The sequence below is a fragment of the Leiobunum rupestre genome, chromosome 9, assembly GCF_980474605.1.
Source record: "Leiobunum rupestre chromosome 9, qqLeiRupe1.1.hap1, whole genome shotgun sequence".
NCBI lineage: Eukaryota > Metazoa > Arthropoda > Arachnida > Opiliones > Sclerosomatidae > Leiobunum > Leiobunum rupestre.
In genome coordinates this window covers 21,735,507-21,752,868 of record NC_143392.1, presented here as the reverse complement: position 1 = coordinate 21,752,868, position 17,362 = coordinate 21,735,507, and the positions used below count along the sequence as shown (strand labels likewise).

Below are 17,362 nucleotides of genomic sequence, written 5' to 3'. Positions count from 1 at the left end.
CCAATTTATCCATGTCCCTCTTTCCTTCAATATTTCATTAATAACATCATTGGACGCGAATGAGAAGAGATAGATCCTATTTATAGAAACCAGTTTGATTCTGTATATCGTCTCCTTTCAAGTTACATCATCATTTATTACGTGGTGTGATTAAAAGGTGAAATTAAATTATGTCAGGTTTCGCTTGCGTCAAACGTTTTACAGAAACAAGTTAAGGTCTATTCATACGAGCCAACTTTTTGATCCAACTAGATGAGTCAACTTTGAGTTGAGTAAACTAGTTGGTTCGTGTGAATAAAAGTTCGATGAGTTGATCCACCAAAAATGTACGCGAGAAAAAAATGGATCACTGATCCATTTTTGCTGACTCAGCATTTTGATTTGAAAAGTTGGCTCGTGTGAAAAGGTCTTAAGATAAACGCTAAAGCAGGTGATCCTTTCAAAGTTTCCAATCGAATTTTTCAATGGAAAAGAAAAGGTTTAAATTTTAGAAGAAATATGTAATATGTCTCTTTCGAAGGAGGTAACCATTTAGAATGCAATAAGGTTATGAAAAAATTTGAAGGAGTTGTAGGGGGTGAGTTGAGAAGTATACCTGTTTTCCCCCCATTTTCATACGATGAGTTAAAAGAGCGCCAGAGAGCTTCAAAGTGTGGCCTACTATTATAGCCCATGGAAGTAGGCTGCAACAAGCGCAACACCAAGCAGCAGGGAAACGCGAACATTAAGGTTTTGGTTCGTGTGATTGGTAATAAAGGACTTTGTAAACAAATCGGGGTAACCGGCGTAAAAAAAGTAAACTTAAACAGTATTTAAAGTCCCTGCTGCTTGGTTTAGCGCTTGTTGCAGCCTACTTCCATGGGCTAGTAGGCCACACTTGGTAGCTCTCTGGCGCTCTTTTATCTCATCGTAGGAAAATGGGGAAAAAACAGGCATACTTCTCAACTACCCCCTACAACTCCTTAAAATTTTTGCATAACCTTTGGAAACACCCTGTATATTTCTTACCAGAAAAGTATAAACCGTTTAGCGGGAGCCTACGATGGTACACATTTCAAGGGAATAACATTAGAGGTATTGGAAAATGATACTTCTCTTTATAGTAAAAGATGTATTATATACTTTTGAGAGAAATATTAATTTACGTCATAAAAATAAATCGTGTTATAATGGTGGCGAATTTACAGCCAAACGCTGAAGAATACACCCATGAATTAGGTAACATTACAAAGATGGATCAATCTTCTACAATTCAGCTGAGCCGTGTCAAGCGAATAGCAGACAAGCAAATTCAAGCGAATTAAATTAACAGTTTCAAGCGAATTACATTAGCAGTTTCAAGCGAATTACATTAGCAGTTTCAAGCGAATAGCATATGAACAGATTGAAGCGAATAGCATACAATCAGTTTCAAGCGAATAGCATATGAACAGATTGAAGCGAATAGCATACAATCAGTTTCAAGCGAATAACATACGAGCCGTTTCAAGCTGAAAATATGAGCAGTTTCAATCAAATAGCATATGAGCAATTCCAAGTTAATTACATTAGCAGTTTCAAGCTAGTAGCATACAAGCAGTTCCAAGCGAATAGCATACAAGCAGTTTCAAGTGTATAGCATACAAGAAATTTCAAGCGAATAGCATACGAGCCGTTTCGAGCGAATAGCATACAAGCAGTTTTAAGCTGAAAATATGAGCAGTTCCAATCGGATAGCATATGAGCAGTTCCTAACGAATTACATTAGCAGTTTCAAGCGAATAGCATACAAGCAGTTCCAAGCGAATAGCATACAAGCAGTTCCAAGCGAATAGCATACAAGCAGTTTCGAGCGAGTTACATTAGCAGTATAAGTAGGATAATACTTATCTCAAAGATATATATTATGTATCAAACACACGTGTTACAATTCCCAGATTATACAATTCTGATTAAAGTAAATGTCCCTAAATTTACATTACTAACAAAAGCGCATTTAATGAAACGGTTAATTTGCAATTAAACTATCTTGCAGGATAATGAATCCTATCGAAAATTCTCCGGCATCCGTTACACTCCGCAGGATTTGGCAGAGTACATCCTGAAAACGCGGGACGAAGAAGGGGTGGCATTGGCCATCGAAGAGCTGCTCCAAGAAGGACTGGTAAATTTTATAATTAACGAAAGCATCTCTGACGAACAAAAATCGATAAAAGCGATATTTTAAAAAACAACGTCTTCCCCTCCCCCTGTTTGCTCCCCCTCTCTTTGAACAACACCAATCAATTTTCGATCGAAGATTCGGCGAGACGAAGCGATCCAATATCTCGAAAGTGTTAAGAAGGAACTGGGTAACATGAAACAACAGTACGCCTTGGCGCAGGAAGCCAAAGCTTGGCATCCAAACACTATCACCGCCTCCTCGTATCCTCCAACCAACAAACAGGTATCGTTTTAAACGGCGCTCTCGCCATCTAGCGAGCTTCGTGGATATTAATCCAGCCCGTGTTTCTGAGCCTCGTCTTGCTTGACGTTACTTAGGCATACTTTAACGCTTCCCAAAACACGCGATTATGTAGCCCCATCCGAGGGGCAGATCACTTTGATACAGGGTGTCCTAATAATCATTGGAGTGATCTGCCACATCCTTAAATTGAAACCATTCTGTAGCATTACCATCCAGTATTATAGGAAATTTTCCCAAGTTTACTGTGTAAGTTGTTAAACAGAATATTGAGCGAATCAGCTAATCAGTTAAGCTCGGAGGAACGCCAGCTGGAAAGGCGCACGCCTTAAAATGTTTCATAAGGCAATAGGAATAGATGCTACTGCAGACTAATCACCCTAAAATTCAAATAGTGGAAATTATAATGAAATTCGTGGACACATCATCGAACGTCCTACCAAACCTCTATACTGGAAGTCACTGTTACCTTCGACCACTACCAAAGGCGGGGATTTTTCAGCCTCCGCCGGAAATATAGTCCGCTAAATAAAATGATTTGTGATAAATATTATTAGATTAGAATTAGGTTAAATTTATTGTCTGCCACTAATATGAAGTAAGAGCTTGAAAGGGCTAGTAAAAAAATTAGTATTTTCATAAAAATTAAAATTCTATTGAACAAAGAATCAGAATTATCAACCATTGGACATAAAAGATAAGAGTGTTTTGGCGCCCGGTTAAATATTAACCCCCGGGTCGGTACGCCTCTGACTATCAGGTAACATTGATTTCGATTAAAGTCGAGCCACTATACTCTAACTACGGAGTACAACCTAATAGATTAGGGGCCCGGGTTCCAGAGACGAAAACGTTTCGTTAAATAACGAAAAAGGGGGCGTGTTTCGTTATTTAAGGAAACTTTTTCAAAAACGAGACAAAAAGTTTAGATTTTTAACGAAAATAATGAAAAAATGGCGGCGGAGTTTCTTCGAGCTAACGTGATAGACCAAGGTGTAAACAATAACGAAACAGATGTTCAAAATAATGTATCGTGAGTAACCAAATACTATGAATTGATTATAAAAAAGGATTTTTGGCACTACCAATCAAACTTTTAAAATCTCTCTGGAACGCGTTTCCCTAACAATTAAGGAGAGCATCCGAGGTGTGTATTGCCGATTTTGTTCAAAGTCGGCCGTAATGTAGACCTATATGAGATATGAAATTTCCCAAAAGGAGACGTTGCACTACCCATTCGATTTGCCATGGCAACCGAAAATGATTTTGACCACTTAAAACAAAATAAGATTTTTTCCTTATTTTCCCCAAAAATTGTTTCAATTATACCACAAAAAATTTCCAATTTACCCTAACTTGATGAAATTTACCTAAATGTGGTCCAAATTACCCATTTCGTGATTTTCAAATTTTTAAAAAAGTTTCGTAAACCGAGAAAATCCCATGCTTTTTTAAATGGAATTTTTTAATTTCAAGTGGTCCAAAATATTTCGGTTGCCATGGCAAATCGAATGGGTAGTGCAACGTCTCCTTTTGTGAAATTTCATATCTCATATAGGTCTACATTATGCCCGACTTTGAACAAAATTGGCAATAAACACCTCGGATACTCTCCTTTTAAGTCTAGTCTGGGTTTCGGTAAATCGGTTTTGAAAATGTCTCTGAAACGGGCTCTTACTCTTTTCGTAAGTAGAATGACGTTGATGGCACCTAGGAGCAACCAACACAAGGAGAACGCAGCTAGTCTTTAAACACGCTAACGAAGGGTTCTAGCCAATGAAAAATGTACATAAGAAAATCCACGACGTTTGACGGGTTGCGTTCTCCTTGTGTGGGGTGCTGTGTTTGTTGCTCCTAGATGGCAGGGAAAACGCGTTTTTGGTCTAAAATTTAAAAAATGAGAAATAAATCGAATCTTTATACTTGCATTCATTTTTATGTTCTGATTAAATATTTTGTCATTATTTCGCCGAAGTAAGCCTCGGTTTTCTCTTTTGAATGAGTTTTAATTTTCATAACTAGTTAAAGAGATTCCTCGCGGCGTATGTGTCGATAGTTTTTTAGGTGTCAACGACGTTTATACGACGTTTGCTATCAATAATTTACCCTAATATAAAATGTCTGTCTTGTCAGGAACAATCTCGGGAATTTCACGCGAGAATCAAAGAGCTTCAAAGAACGGGAGAGAAGCGGAAATATCATTTCGGCGTCCCGAATAACGAGCTTCCTGCTCGAGCCCCGCAGGAGACAGCCGTCAACAGGAACCCTCCATCCCCCGACGAAAACGAACTGGTCCAGCCAGAGAAGACGACGGTCAAGGAGGCGAAAGGGCCCGACGACACGCCCCGAAACTCCACCCACGATCAAGTCGCCATCGCGTCCGGGAAATCGGAGGTCACGGAAAAACGAACGCAGTCTACGATGACCTACGGCGAACCCAAGGCCAAAGAGATCGCCAGTAACGCCCTGTACGAGGAGTACCTTTTGGAGAAGGTCATCTATCAACTGGCCAAGGATATGTTCACGCAAAGTTTGATGAAAGGTATATTTGTATAGAGACTCAGAAACTACGACTGTAGTGGCATAGCCCCCTGCAGGAATCCATACCTCTACTTGGAATGCATATCGCGGCCGATTTTCGTCTCGATGTGGCTGACGGTATTTGCCGTCACTATGTTAACTTAACAAACAACAACGTGAGAGGGGATTTTTTTTAAAGCCACGGCCGGCCCCAGGTAAGCGTTCTCAGGCCCCGGTCCACCATTTGTTTTTTTTTTTTTGAAAAAGTCAGAATATTTTAGTTAGGCACCCGGGCCGGCGGGCCCCTTTCGGAGGCCCGGGCCCGGGGTATTTTTGCCCCGCTTACCCCCCCCCCCCCTTTAACGCCGGCCCCGGCCAAAGCCGTCAGAGTGATCTTGCCATACAAGATACAGCAGGATAAGAAATTCCAAGTAGAGGTATGTATTCCTGCCCCCTGTAATAAAGGGGGCTATGATATTAAGAAATATATTGATATCTATATTCAAATAATATTAGCGAATCTAACTGATGTTTCTTCTTGGATACTATACCGAATATTTATACTTTTCAGATGACGCGTCGGCTGAACAATTATTATCGAAATTTGCCACTTTCCTGGAGAACGAACTCTCACAGAGAAGGTTTTCCAAAGCCACTAAAGAAAAGATTCTGGGTACGTCTCAACTTGAACGTATTTAGGTTACTGAGAACCTCTGAGTTTACCTTGTAGGCGCGCTAGCATGATCTACTACCATAATTATGTAACATAATTACTCATAAGTATACCTGTTGAAGTAATTGCTCAACGGCAAACAGCAAAGCTCCCGAAAGGATGACGACGAAGATAAAATTACGAAATGGGTTTATTTACACGTTAAAGTTAGAACTGTACTACCGAAAAGAGCGAAGCTAATGAGAAGTTACAATAATAAGGCAGTTATTATATATGCATTAATAAAAAACATTATTATCGGGTTATTAAGTAAAAAAGACGTTTCCCGATAATCTATCAGGGTAAATGCATTGCAGGTCGAGAGTCCTCATCGCATTATCTCCAACAATACCACTGTAGCTTTATTCCATTCAACAGTCTTCACAAACGGTTTGTTTCACCATGAACCAGTAAAAAGGTGGACTACGTTAGATTTTAACCTTTTTATTAATTCTAGTAAATTTGGAAGTCACACTACTAACATATTTATTTAAGCCAATGGAAAACCTGCGTCGAAATTTTAGTCAGCCCAATGTAGCTTTATTAAAATTCATAAACTCGCTTGGTTTGTGCGGATGAAGTTAAATAACGAGTAGTTTAGAATAAGAAACGGTTGGGGAAAATGACCAATACGGTTCAGTGATCGCTTTCCGAATATGGAACAAGTCGTCGAAGTGGGATATTCCACAAGCGTTATTAAAACCCATACCAAGCCTACAAGAGTTAGGCCTAGGCTCAAAAGAATCTGCAAAGACTGCAACCTTGTAGATGCCCCAGAAAAGCTCAACCTGAATTTCAACTATTTTTTCCAATAAACCTGCTTCTTTTAGTTCACAATGCAAATTTATTTTAGATCCTGAGTCTCTGAAAACTTCATTAATTTGAAAATTAATTGCATTAACAGCACTGGACACTATATTGCAGTTCATTTTAGCCTTGGTTGTTCAAACAGGTTTGTTTACTAAAATAATGGCCCTCAGTTTATCAGACGTACAGCTAATTGTGCGACGGCATAATCGGCATTTGAGATTCGATGACGTCAAACATGACGTCAAATATTACGTAGGGTACGGATAACGCAATATCTGTGAAACAAACCGTTAGTGAAGAAATAGAGCTAGTGGCATACTTATGAGTAATTATGTTACGTATGCTACTACCTTAGCTATTATATCAAGGATAATATAGACCTCGTATACTAGATTCGAAATCACTGCCTTGACAAGAGCGTTTACCCACTTCCTGCCGGAACACCGCAATAATTAGCTCCATAATTACCATGGTAACCAATTATATTTAGTGCCAGTAGCGTAGGCGGGGGGGGGGGCACAGGGGTCACATGCACCCCCAAAACGTTTGGTCATACATACATATATTTGTATTTTTTTACACCCCGGAAACAAAATCCGAGCTACGTCACTGGTTAGTGCCCTACACCGTCTAGAATTGGTCGTAAGAACTTTAGCTTTCATCTTTCGAGAAAATGTGTATACTGAGAACAATATTTACTCCGACCATCCTACACGACACTATGGAAATTTAAACACGGTAATTCAATTAGAACGTTTTTTGTCATTATTTCAGATACAGTCTCTTCGGCGTTGATAGAAAGCTTACGCGAGCGTCTTTATAATGGAAACTGAAGCATTTCTACAAAAACTTCAATATTATATATCTAAACAACCCATGAACTAAATTTCTTTCGGATTCCGTCTGCGCGGATAAAAATTCAATCCATATCAACGACCATAGCAATCGACTTTATTTAAAACTGCACCCCCGAAAAAAAAAAAAAAACAAAAAAAAACAGAAAAAGTTAATCGGGAGGCTGAAAATAAATAATTTGTATCAATAAATTCTACTTTCCAATCTGGCAGGTTTCTTTGAAAATGTATAAAAAAAAAGGAAAACATGAATGCCCAAAAATGATGTGTCATATTTTTGTATAACGGGTTTAGTTAACCATGAAAATGTTTCCTTTATAAAAATAAATAGACCTAGTTGGCAAAATGTTATTATTCCCGGGGAATTTTGTGGTCAATAAGTATGTAAATAACCGCAAAGCGTTTGTTGGAATTGAGAGTGTCCGAATAAAGTTGGAAAAATGTTAGTTTTTCTTTTCCCAGCACCGTGAACAAGAATGTGTTAATCAACATTTATGGGTTCTTGTTTAGCTTAATAAAGACGCACTCGTTTTCCACTTGACTCCTCTAGATTAGCTCCGAATCCGTCGATGACGTAATCGATCTCACTGGACAGAGAAATGGAACATGTGTAGAAAATCCATTAATCTGACGAAATAGGCAGATTGGTTTCGAGCAATGTCAGAGCGCTCGATAACGGTAAATGGAAAACACGTAAATTGATCGGAGCAGATTCGAGCGCGTAAATGGAACATAAAAACCTGATCGGACGATCTCGGGAGTAGTCAAATAGAAAATCATATTAGCGCAATTTAAAATTTGCCGTTTTAATCGCAGTGCGCAGAAAATTATTACGTGTCTACTGTCTAGCTATTATCTAACGAGAGCAGATCCCAGTGGTAATATACCAGCTAGGTTTATACCCAAGGCACCCCCTAGGCCCAAGACAGTAATTGTAATGCCATTAATTCAGGTGACCGGGTCATACTGCTTAGGTAAGCCCTTCATGACACTCGAGCCAACAGCTACCTACTTTTATTACTACCGTTAACCTCTACAAGTTTTTACAGAAGGGGAAACCAAAGAACTCTTGGAATATCCCTCTAACCAGTGGAAAAATATCTTCCAAACTCAACGCGGAAGGAATAGCTCCTAGTTTTTACCCAGTGCCTCATGTTAGGTGAATTTGCTAACCACTCCATCATTCCACATACTTCTTTCTATAAAATCATTCCCAACTGTCTTGCCCCCATTCCGAACATTGCTGCCAAAACTTTGAAGACAGCTCTGGCAGTATAACGAAAAACAGGATGTAAGTGCAGTCGCGGTAGCACGAACTCTATATTTGACTTTGATGGGGATTTTATGGAAGCACCTATTGGGACGGTACTTCGTATAAATTAAATAAAGATGGCGTTACACATACTCCGTGACGGATTCTATTTAACCCATAGAGATAGAAAGTAAGTAGAGGCCCAATGAAATCTGAGGGTTTGTTCCGCGGTGCTAAGAAACTAATCTCCCTTTATGGCAACCAGCTGGGCTCTACGACGTCATTGCAGGATATTTCGAGAGAAAAAAGGTAAATTTACCTCTATTTTTCAACATTAAATACAACTATCAATCGTAATAATATATTTCTGATGGTTTGAGTCTTTTTGATTGATTCCCAAATGATCGAACGGGTCCCATTTGATCGAATTGCATTTCATCGAATGGCATTTGATCGAACGAAAATTGATCGAAAGCTACTGTAGGGTAAAACTACTAGTTTTTGGGAGTAAATCGAAAAGGCAACATCTAGTCAGAATGAGATGAATAATAATTATTTCTTTAAACTGTACTAAAGAAAAATAACCATAGTACTTCTCCATAATAAGACACTAAAACAAACAACACAGATTCAAACTATTCTCCGCTATATTTATAATACAACTAAAAACAACAAAAATTCAAAAAATAATATACAGAAAAAAACCTGAGCGCAGTGACGTAGAAAACAAAATATTCTCTCGGACATAATTAATAGAAAGACCTATTAAAAAAACGAACTATGTACCTAATTTTTAGCAATAGAAGGGCCGTGAACGTGGTCAGACCCCTCGTATACAACGGTGCATACGTGCCTACGGCGCGAGTACATCAACCTAACCTAACCTAACCTGACCCTATTTATATATATCAAAAACAACGGGCCGTTATCGTCGATGTCATAAAAAATTCCATCATATAGTGTGTAAAGTAAAAATCTCTTCATCTTTGTGGCTTAATACAGTTAAAGTTATGAATTATTCCATCATTATTCCTTCTGCACTTAAGCAATTAATTATTCCATCATTATTCCTTCTGCACTTCATATTGACATTCGGTAAATAAAAACATACCAACTGGTACTATAAATACTTTTGAATTCGATCAAATAGTATTCGATCATTTGAAGGTTCGATCTTATGTAACAAATGACAAATGGGATTCGATCAAATGGGATTTCGATCAATTGCAACGTATAATGATCGACTGTCGATCACATATTTTTCGATCAAATGGACCAACACCTTTCTGATAGACATACAAAATTGTCCTTGGAAAAGGATTCTTGTGGTAAGTTTTCTTCGAACTGCTTCTTTTGACTATCGTTGATGTATATGCTGTATATCCTATGGGGACTTTCCAATGGCCGCTGATAGCCACAGCCATAAATACAAGGGCTGATGTTGCAATTTCGTCAGTGTCTTGAGTTTACGAATCCGGAAAATTCATTTCCTGTCCATTCAGTATGTTTCTTGATTGACGATTCATCAATAGATAATGCTATTAAAGGTTGATGATCTGATTTGTCACTCTCATTTTTAATGCAATTAAAACTTTCAGCTGTGAAGCCAGGTTGGACCGATTTTGTTTTTCCATTCTCGTAGAGGGTTGGGATGTGGTAAAACTCAAGAAATCGTATATGCTTTCGGAGAATAAAATTGAACTGTCATGCTGGCAAAGCTTCGTAGTAACTGAGGGTATTGCTGTTTTTTTATTCTTCAATCCAGTTTGGTGTAAAAATTTAAACAGTTCTATTGAAGTTGAACGAAATCTTTCGTCCATACTGACTACAAATTTTAAATAACATTGTCGTGTCCAATCGCGTACTCCATGGCCAATGAAAGCTAATGGTAGGTAGAATAACTCTGAACGAAAGAATGACACCCAGTTTGAAAGATCAACAACGAACATTCTTTAATTTATCCTCTTTATATATCGAATAATAGACCAAATAAAAAATATAAATTAACAAATATTATTTTCAAAATAGATAAAATTAATTTTTTCCTGATTGTAATATCAAAAGTGCATAAGCGAACAAACATTAATCACGGAATATTAATTATTAAGGCAACTATTTTCTTCTGTATATTCTTTATCTGAGGATGGACTCGAGAGTGTCGAGACCATAGAACGTTTTTGGGAGTTTTAATGTTTCCGTGCCACAGTAGGTGCTAGATGTATATTATTAATCTCGATTGTCTCCGAACTGACCAAATCATTATATTAGCTGTAAGTCCGCTATAAAGTTGTTTTTGTATATACCGATATCACTAATATCAGGGGTAATATTATTAAACCCTTAAAATTATATACTTTTCTCCCGGTTTTGTTGAATCTCAAGGGAAAATCCAATTTGGAACTTCACAAACTTCAACTATCTTAAGATTTATTTAAATTTACATAATAACTATAATTAAATTATTATAATTCATTCAAAATTTATGTAAAAAAATTAATATTTCAAACTACAATTTTTTTTTACTTTATTTATGATAATAAAGCCTATTACAAGTTACAGAAACTTCCTTAGAGCCTAAGAAGTTTAGTTTTCAAAAGCTGTAGTTTGTTTCTTACGCCTATTTCTATTTCCTCCAGAACGGTGTGGTGGCGCTACGTACTTCTTCCCTATAACGCATGCCACGGGGGGGGGGGGGGGATGAAATTTCCATAACAGAAAGAAGCTCTTTTTTCCCCTGGCTGGGCCTCTACTTATTTTCTATCTCTATGATTTAACCCTGGAGGCGGCCATGGAGGAAAATTTAATTATATTAGAATAATTATCATCATTCTTAAAGTTGAGAAGATGAGTATTTGGAAGATGGATTTTCGAGGAATGATGTAAATAAATATTCGGATATTATAAAACTTTGCTAAAGCCATTTTTAAAAATTTAGTCTAAAAGTGAACGAGAAAAATCAAGGCGCCTTCAGCACAAAACTAAATATAAGTAAGTTATATAAAACAAATTATTTTATATGTGCTAATATTTAAAGGGAATATAACCTCAACGAAGACCCGTCTCTATTTTAGGAGAAATTAGGTCCCACAATTACATATTATAGGGCCTACGAAGGCCAGGAGTGTCGGTGAATGAGAGATTTTTGCCTAAGGCCTACTGAAGGCAAAAACGGCCCTGTCATTTGGTTTAGTATAGTCTACAATTATATTTTGTTAACCACGAGTTCTTTCTTAGCTCATAAGTATTTATTTTCAAATAATTCGCCAGACCTTAGAGGTAAGGTTCAGACTAAAAATACTTTCAGCGATATGAGAGACAGTCAAAATTAAATATTTAATGCAATTAGAATAGGTGTTTCTATAAAATACGGGAGTAAATGTTTTTTCTACGTCACTAGCTTGAGGAATTTGTGCACCATCTTATTGATAAGCCACCTGTTCGCTACAGCCATTATTGGAGACCATGAACCAGGACACGGAATTCCTCTTCCAGCGGCGGCGATCGGAAAATATTTCTGAGGGGGCCCGGGCCATTATTTTTTCATCCAAAAATGCATATACTTAAAACTGAAGCAAGAAAATGTACAGCTCTAAATTTCTATATATTTTTAAAAGTGTTCTTTATAATATCTCATCCGGCATGGATTACATTGATAATAAAAGTTAAGTCGATATCTTTAGAAAAATATCTGTGTACATGGCTAGATAATTAAGCCCTTCTTGGCCACATACTTAACGAAGGTATTTGAGGTAAAATAGGGTACACGACGGGACGATTTTCTGTTTGGACGAATCTATCGAAATCAATTTTACGGTTATATCATCTTAATGCTACTCGCATCTGCAATCTCAAAATAACTTCTGTCAAAAGACTGAATTCGAACCCAAATAAAGGCAGTGATATTATAAATTTTACCCTGGTTGCTATTTTTCCTCAATTTAATTTCTGTGGGGGCTCTGCCCTCGTTTGGATTTCCCTGTGGGGGCTCGAGCCCCAGAGCCCCCACGGGATCGCCGTCACTGTCCTCTTCGATACTCACTTAAATACTTGCCCCAATCTATAACGATACCAGCGCTCTGGAACTCTTCACCCAAGTGTCTCGGGAGAAAAAGTTGAAACTGTATGAAATCTACATTCTGGGAGCAAAACGCCTTTAAGTAACAGCAGTAACCATTATGGCCACTGTTTGTAAAGCGTTAGTTACTGTTTTATAAACAGTCACTTGCGTCATTTTTTAGTAATGATTACACTTTTCGAAAAGCGTTAAAAGCGGTTTTTTAAACGGTTTATTGACGGACTTTCAGCAGTGCCTTTACGGTTAAGTTTGTTACAAACAATCCATTGACATATTTTGAACCATTATGCCCACTGTTTATACAGGGTGTTTCAGAGAAGTCTGGCACAAATTAACAGGCGTGTTCTTTGGGTAACAAGGAGTGAAAAGGGTCCTAAGAAACGTTGATTAAATTGAACAATAGAGGGGCCGCAGACGAGGCTTAAGTGAGACATCTGGACGGAACATCCGGTTTGTGACGTTTTGAACCACGTGACCGCCAATGAAATATACAGTTGGAAGTAAGGAAACGGATGTTCCGTCCAAATGCGGAGTTGCCAGGTAAAAATGTTAATTTTCGGCCCCCCAACTTTCATCATTGGCCGTCAACAATCGGCCTCCAAAACGTCGAAAAACGCGCAAATGTGCAGTTATTATTCCTTGGACCCAATTGTTTCCTTTCACTAAGCATTGGTGCGTTATTAAAATGAAAGAAGTAAACTACGTGTAGAAATACGTTTTAACAATAACCAGGATATCTCCGCAATTCATAGTTATTTGTTAAAAATGTTATCCCAGTTCTATCCCGCCCGGTATAAATTTTTAATTATAATTAAAATAATTGAGACGAAACGACCAATTTTAATTTATTCAGAATATCATAAGTTAAGTAGTTACAACAGTGAGTTAGACGTAGTATAACAATGCACAATTGAATTAAACCCTTTTTACTGTACAAGATTGTCAGTTGAATATAATACAAAGCAAATTTTAATGAAAGAAATATCTACAGAGGGTATTATAACGACCGTTCGCTTTTTGGTTTATAATTTTAACGGAATCGCGCCGATTTGAATTAAAGGATAGTTTATCGAAATTTTGTTAAAATAATATTCCCTAATTTCCCGTCGCCGTTATATCAAAAAATTTAGTTGATTCGGGATTGCCAGAACTTTAATGTTGTGGGCGAGTGATTCGAAAATAAAATGGCAACCAGAATTATGCAAAATTATAAATGTTTATTTTTATTCAGAACAGTCTATGGAACGTTCTAGATTTAACTTTCATCAATAACCTAACAATATATATCCCTTATACGTAATTGCGTAATTGTACAGAACTGGTACTCAAGTGTCTAAGACTAGATGTGTCTTAGTTCATCGTGATTGAAAAATAAACCAAAACACACTTACACTTAAAAAACTAAATTCAAACTACCTTACTATAAACTCTTGTCTTAATTAACAGCTGAGAGCTGTTTGCTACTAATTACTTCCAATCTACTTAATTATCCTCACAGGTTGAGTTGATAATTTCAAGGGTATAATTAGGTTATTCCAATTCAAAAAATAAAAACAATCAATTTTATCTTACAGCTGACTTGAGTTAGCACTGTTCATACACTTAAGTCCATTCACTCACGTTCCAAACGCGAAACACAATTTAACTCTTTTCTTGACCGAAGACCGAACATACTAATTAAAACCGCAAAGTTACCTCATAACTTTTGACCGACACCAGGACCCCGTCCTGTAGTAGTTCGTCTGACAGCCAAGAACTAAGAAAGACTAAATCTTCTAAATTGACGGCAACGGCTTTATATACTTCTATTTGGTGTCTTTTAGACCTGTCAAGATTTGACTAAAGTTCGAAAAATTGAAAAGATTATAGTTTTTACCCGGTTTGATTGATAGTTCTCCATACGGTGGCGCTATATTATTACTTTGATATAGTTTCCGCGGGAGCTTTGAACAATTATCCTTTTTCTAAGCGTTATTAAAAGGTAAAAAACCCGCCTTATCATAATGGTTTCTTTACTTTCTATTTTCCTAAAGAAAGTCAATGGCTCGGCGGTAAACTATCTGCATTGTAACGATGCGACCCGAGTTCAATTCCTGAACACGATTAAATAAATTAAAATACTCAGATATTTTATTAAATATAAGATTAATATAATTTATTAATATTTAATTAAATATAAGATTAATATAATTTATTAATATTTAATTAAATATAAGATTAATATAATTTATTAATATTTAATTAAATATAAGATTAATATAATTTATTAATATTTAATTAAATATAAGATTAATATAATTTGTTAATATTTAATTAAATATAAGATTAATATAATTTATTAATATTTAATTAAATATAAGATTAATATAATTTATTAATATTTAATTAAATATAAGATTAATATAATTTATTAATATTTAATTAAATATAAGATTAATATAATCGTAAATTTTAATTTTCTCAGTCACGGCTTATTTTATTATAAGATTAATATTTAATTAAATATAAGATTAATATAATTTAAAAATATTTCATTAAATATAAGATTAATATAATTTATAAATATTTCATTAAATATAAGATTAATATAATTTATAAATATTTAAAATGATGTAGAATAAATTATAGTACCTAACGTTATAACTTTGTAAATGACATTCGCCAAAGCTGTTTTTTAGAAAAACACCGTAACTTAGCAAGCGTTGGTGGCTGAGTGGTTAGAGTAAATCTCTTGCACGAAGCAGACCAGGGTTCGATTCCCGGCCGGCGAGAATAAATCGCAAATTGATACTAAGACGAATACCGTGTGGATGTTGAGAGGTTGCATAGCACTCAGCACTCCGTCCCAAAGTCATTAAGAAGAAATTGGAGATAAAACGCCCGTACAAATACAACAAACTCAACATCTACAACCATCATAACACAAACACCACAAATTCAACACCCACAACCGTCATAACACGAGCTCAACATCCACAACCATCATAACACAAACACAACAAACTCAACACCCACAACCGTTATAACACGAACTCAACATTCACAACCTACGCATTAACATTACAATAACTAAATACCCAATAAAACTGAGTTAAAACCGTCACGACGGTGAGCGTTAACGAAAAAACACCACCCAAACCAAATCCATCCGCAAAATAATCCGTTAACGCTTACCTTCACACGGTGGTTTTGCCAACACTACGAAAAACTGCGAACGCAGAGATTTCGAGACATTGCGTACATTGATTAACCTTTGCACGGAAAATGCGAACGCGTTCGCAGGACACACACACCCACACACACGGTGATTGTATAACCCGTCCTAGGGGACTTTGTCCCCTCGGAGAGGTAAAAAGGGAATTACTGAATTTCGTTTTTTTATTCTTCTTCGCTTCCATACAAAAAACCTCTTAACACTTTCGAAACACGGGAGAAGCGTTTGACCAGCCGTTAGAGGCGCCTTTAGTAGCACTGCTGTAGCACTAGGAAAATTTTGATCAGCGTCTGCTATCGTATGCAAGCTGGGCCATCGAGCACCTCAGTCTATGTAGCGAAGTAAGTACAAATTTAAAGGGGCTCCAAAGTTCGGTGGCCAAAAAAAAAAAGAAAATTGAGCATGCTTTTCATTCCCCCCAACCCCTCACTCGGCCTTGGCACAGGCGGGCAAAGTCAACCGTAAATTTCGCACTTTACTGACTTTACACACATTTTGCCACCGAACTTTGGAGTCCCTTTAATTATTCACCCACACAAAAGGGTTTTAGACTTTTAGTCTACAGGTTTTGTCTAGAACACATAGTTTTTTTGGACGGTATAACCTCTTCTTCTCGTTTTCGTTATTGTTTAACCAATTAACGATCTCAACGATACTTTCTCCAAGGCTAAGGGAAGATGATGGTAATTGCAAGTCGTGGCCTTTGGTGGGGTGAAAGATATCGGAGCGAGAGAATGATTATAAAATAAGGGAAGGGGGAAAAAAGGGGGAAGTTCGGATTTCAGTCTGGTAACACTTTGCCTGCGATTAAATTCCAAAAATCTTTATTTACGTATTAAAATATATATACATACAATGAACAAATATCAGACGATAAGAATATTATAGCGCGGGAATTAAAATGCTATACAGTAAATTAGGGCGTGGGTCAATATTATACACTCTACGGACACAAAATAATAAACGAAATTGAAATCTGATTCTGATTTCCTGTCATTAGCGCGGGACATTCAAATGCTCTGACCACAATTTTTAACATTAAATATTTAGATTACTCACAATCATTTAGGGGATCAGTCCCCATTTCTCGGGCGAAAGCCATCGGTTTGTTTAGGCGAGGGAAATGCAAATACTAAATACACTATTCTTAAATAAAACTACAATTAAAAATGCTACAATTAACTTCACTACAATTAAGACTTATATAACAAAAAGGAATACACCACACTGCGAAAAAGATTTATATATATATATGGGACAGAAAACAATTCGGAACGACCGTGAAAATAGTGGGGCCTCCTAAGGGATAATCTACGGATAAAATGAGCTCTCAAACTCGATTTTATCCTCTTCGGACCTCAATAATTAATAAATAAGCCGTGGTGGTGGCCAGCTCTTCATGCCACGCGAGCCAAGTTGCCAATAGCTCCCTCCAGGAGTGTCTGCTACAAATTTTAGGGTGGACTGGCTGCACAGAAAATC

General features: G+C 36.9%; 2 protein-coding genes across 2 annotated transcripts in view; one reads left to right on the top strand and one right to left on the bottom strand.

Annotated features, from left to right (window-relative positions):
* The window catches only part of LOC149926846 (uncharacterized), a 41,281-nt gene extending 33,490 nt beyond the window's left edge, over positions 1 to 7,791 (top strand). The window contains exons 4-8 of the mRNA XM_090158380.1: positions 2,015 to 2,143; positions 2,279 to 2,425; positions 4,577 to 4,985; positions 5,535 to 5,636; positions 7,260 to 7,791. Coding sequence (XP_090014506.1) covers positions 2,015 to 2,143; positions 2,279 to 2,425; positions 4,577 to 4,985; positions 5,535 to 5,636; positions 7,260 to 7,318 — 846 coding nt within the window. The 3' untranslated portion in view covers positions 7,319 to 7,791. The remainder of the gene's footprint in view (positions 1 to 2,014; positions 2,144 to 2,278; positions 2,426 to 4,576; positions 4,986 to 5,534; positions 5,637 to 7,259) is intronic.
* LOC149926841 (uncharacterized) overlaps positions 1 to 17,362 on the bottom strand; it is a 293,606-nt gene that overhangs the window by 110,762 nt on the left and 165,482 nt on the right. The gene's annotated exons all lie outside the window — the stretch shown is intronic.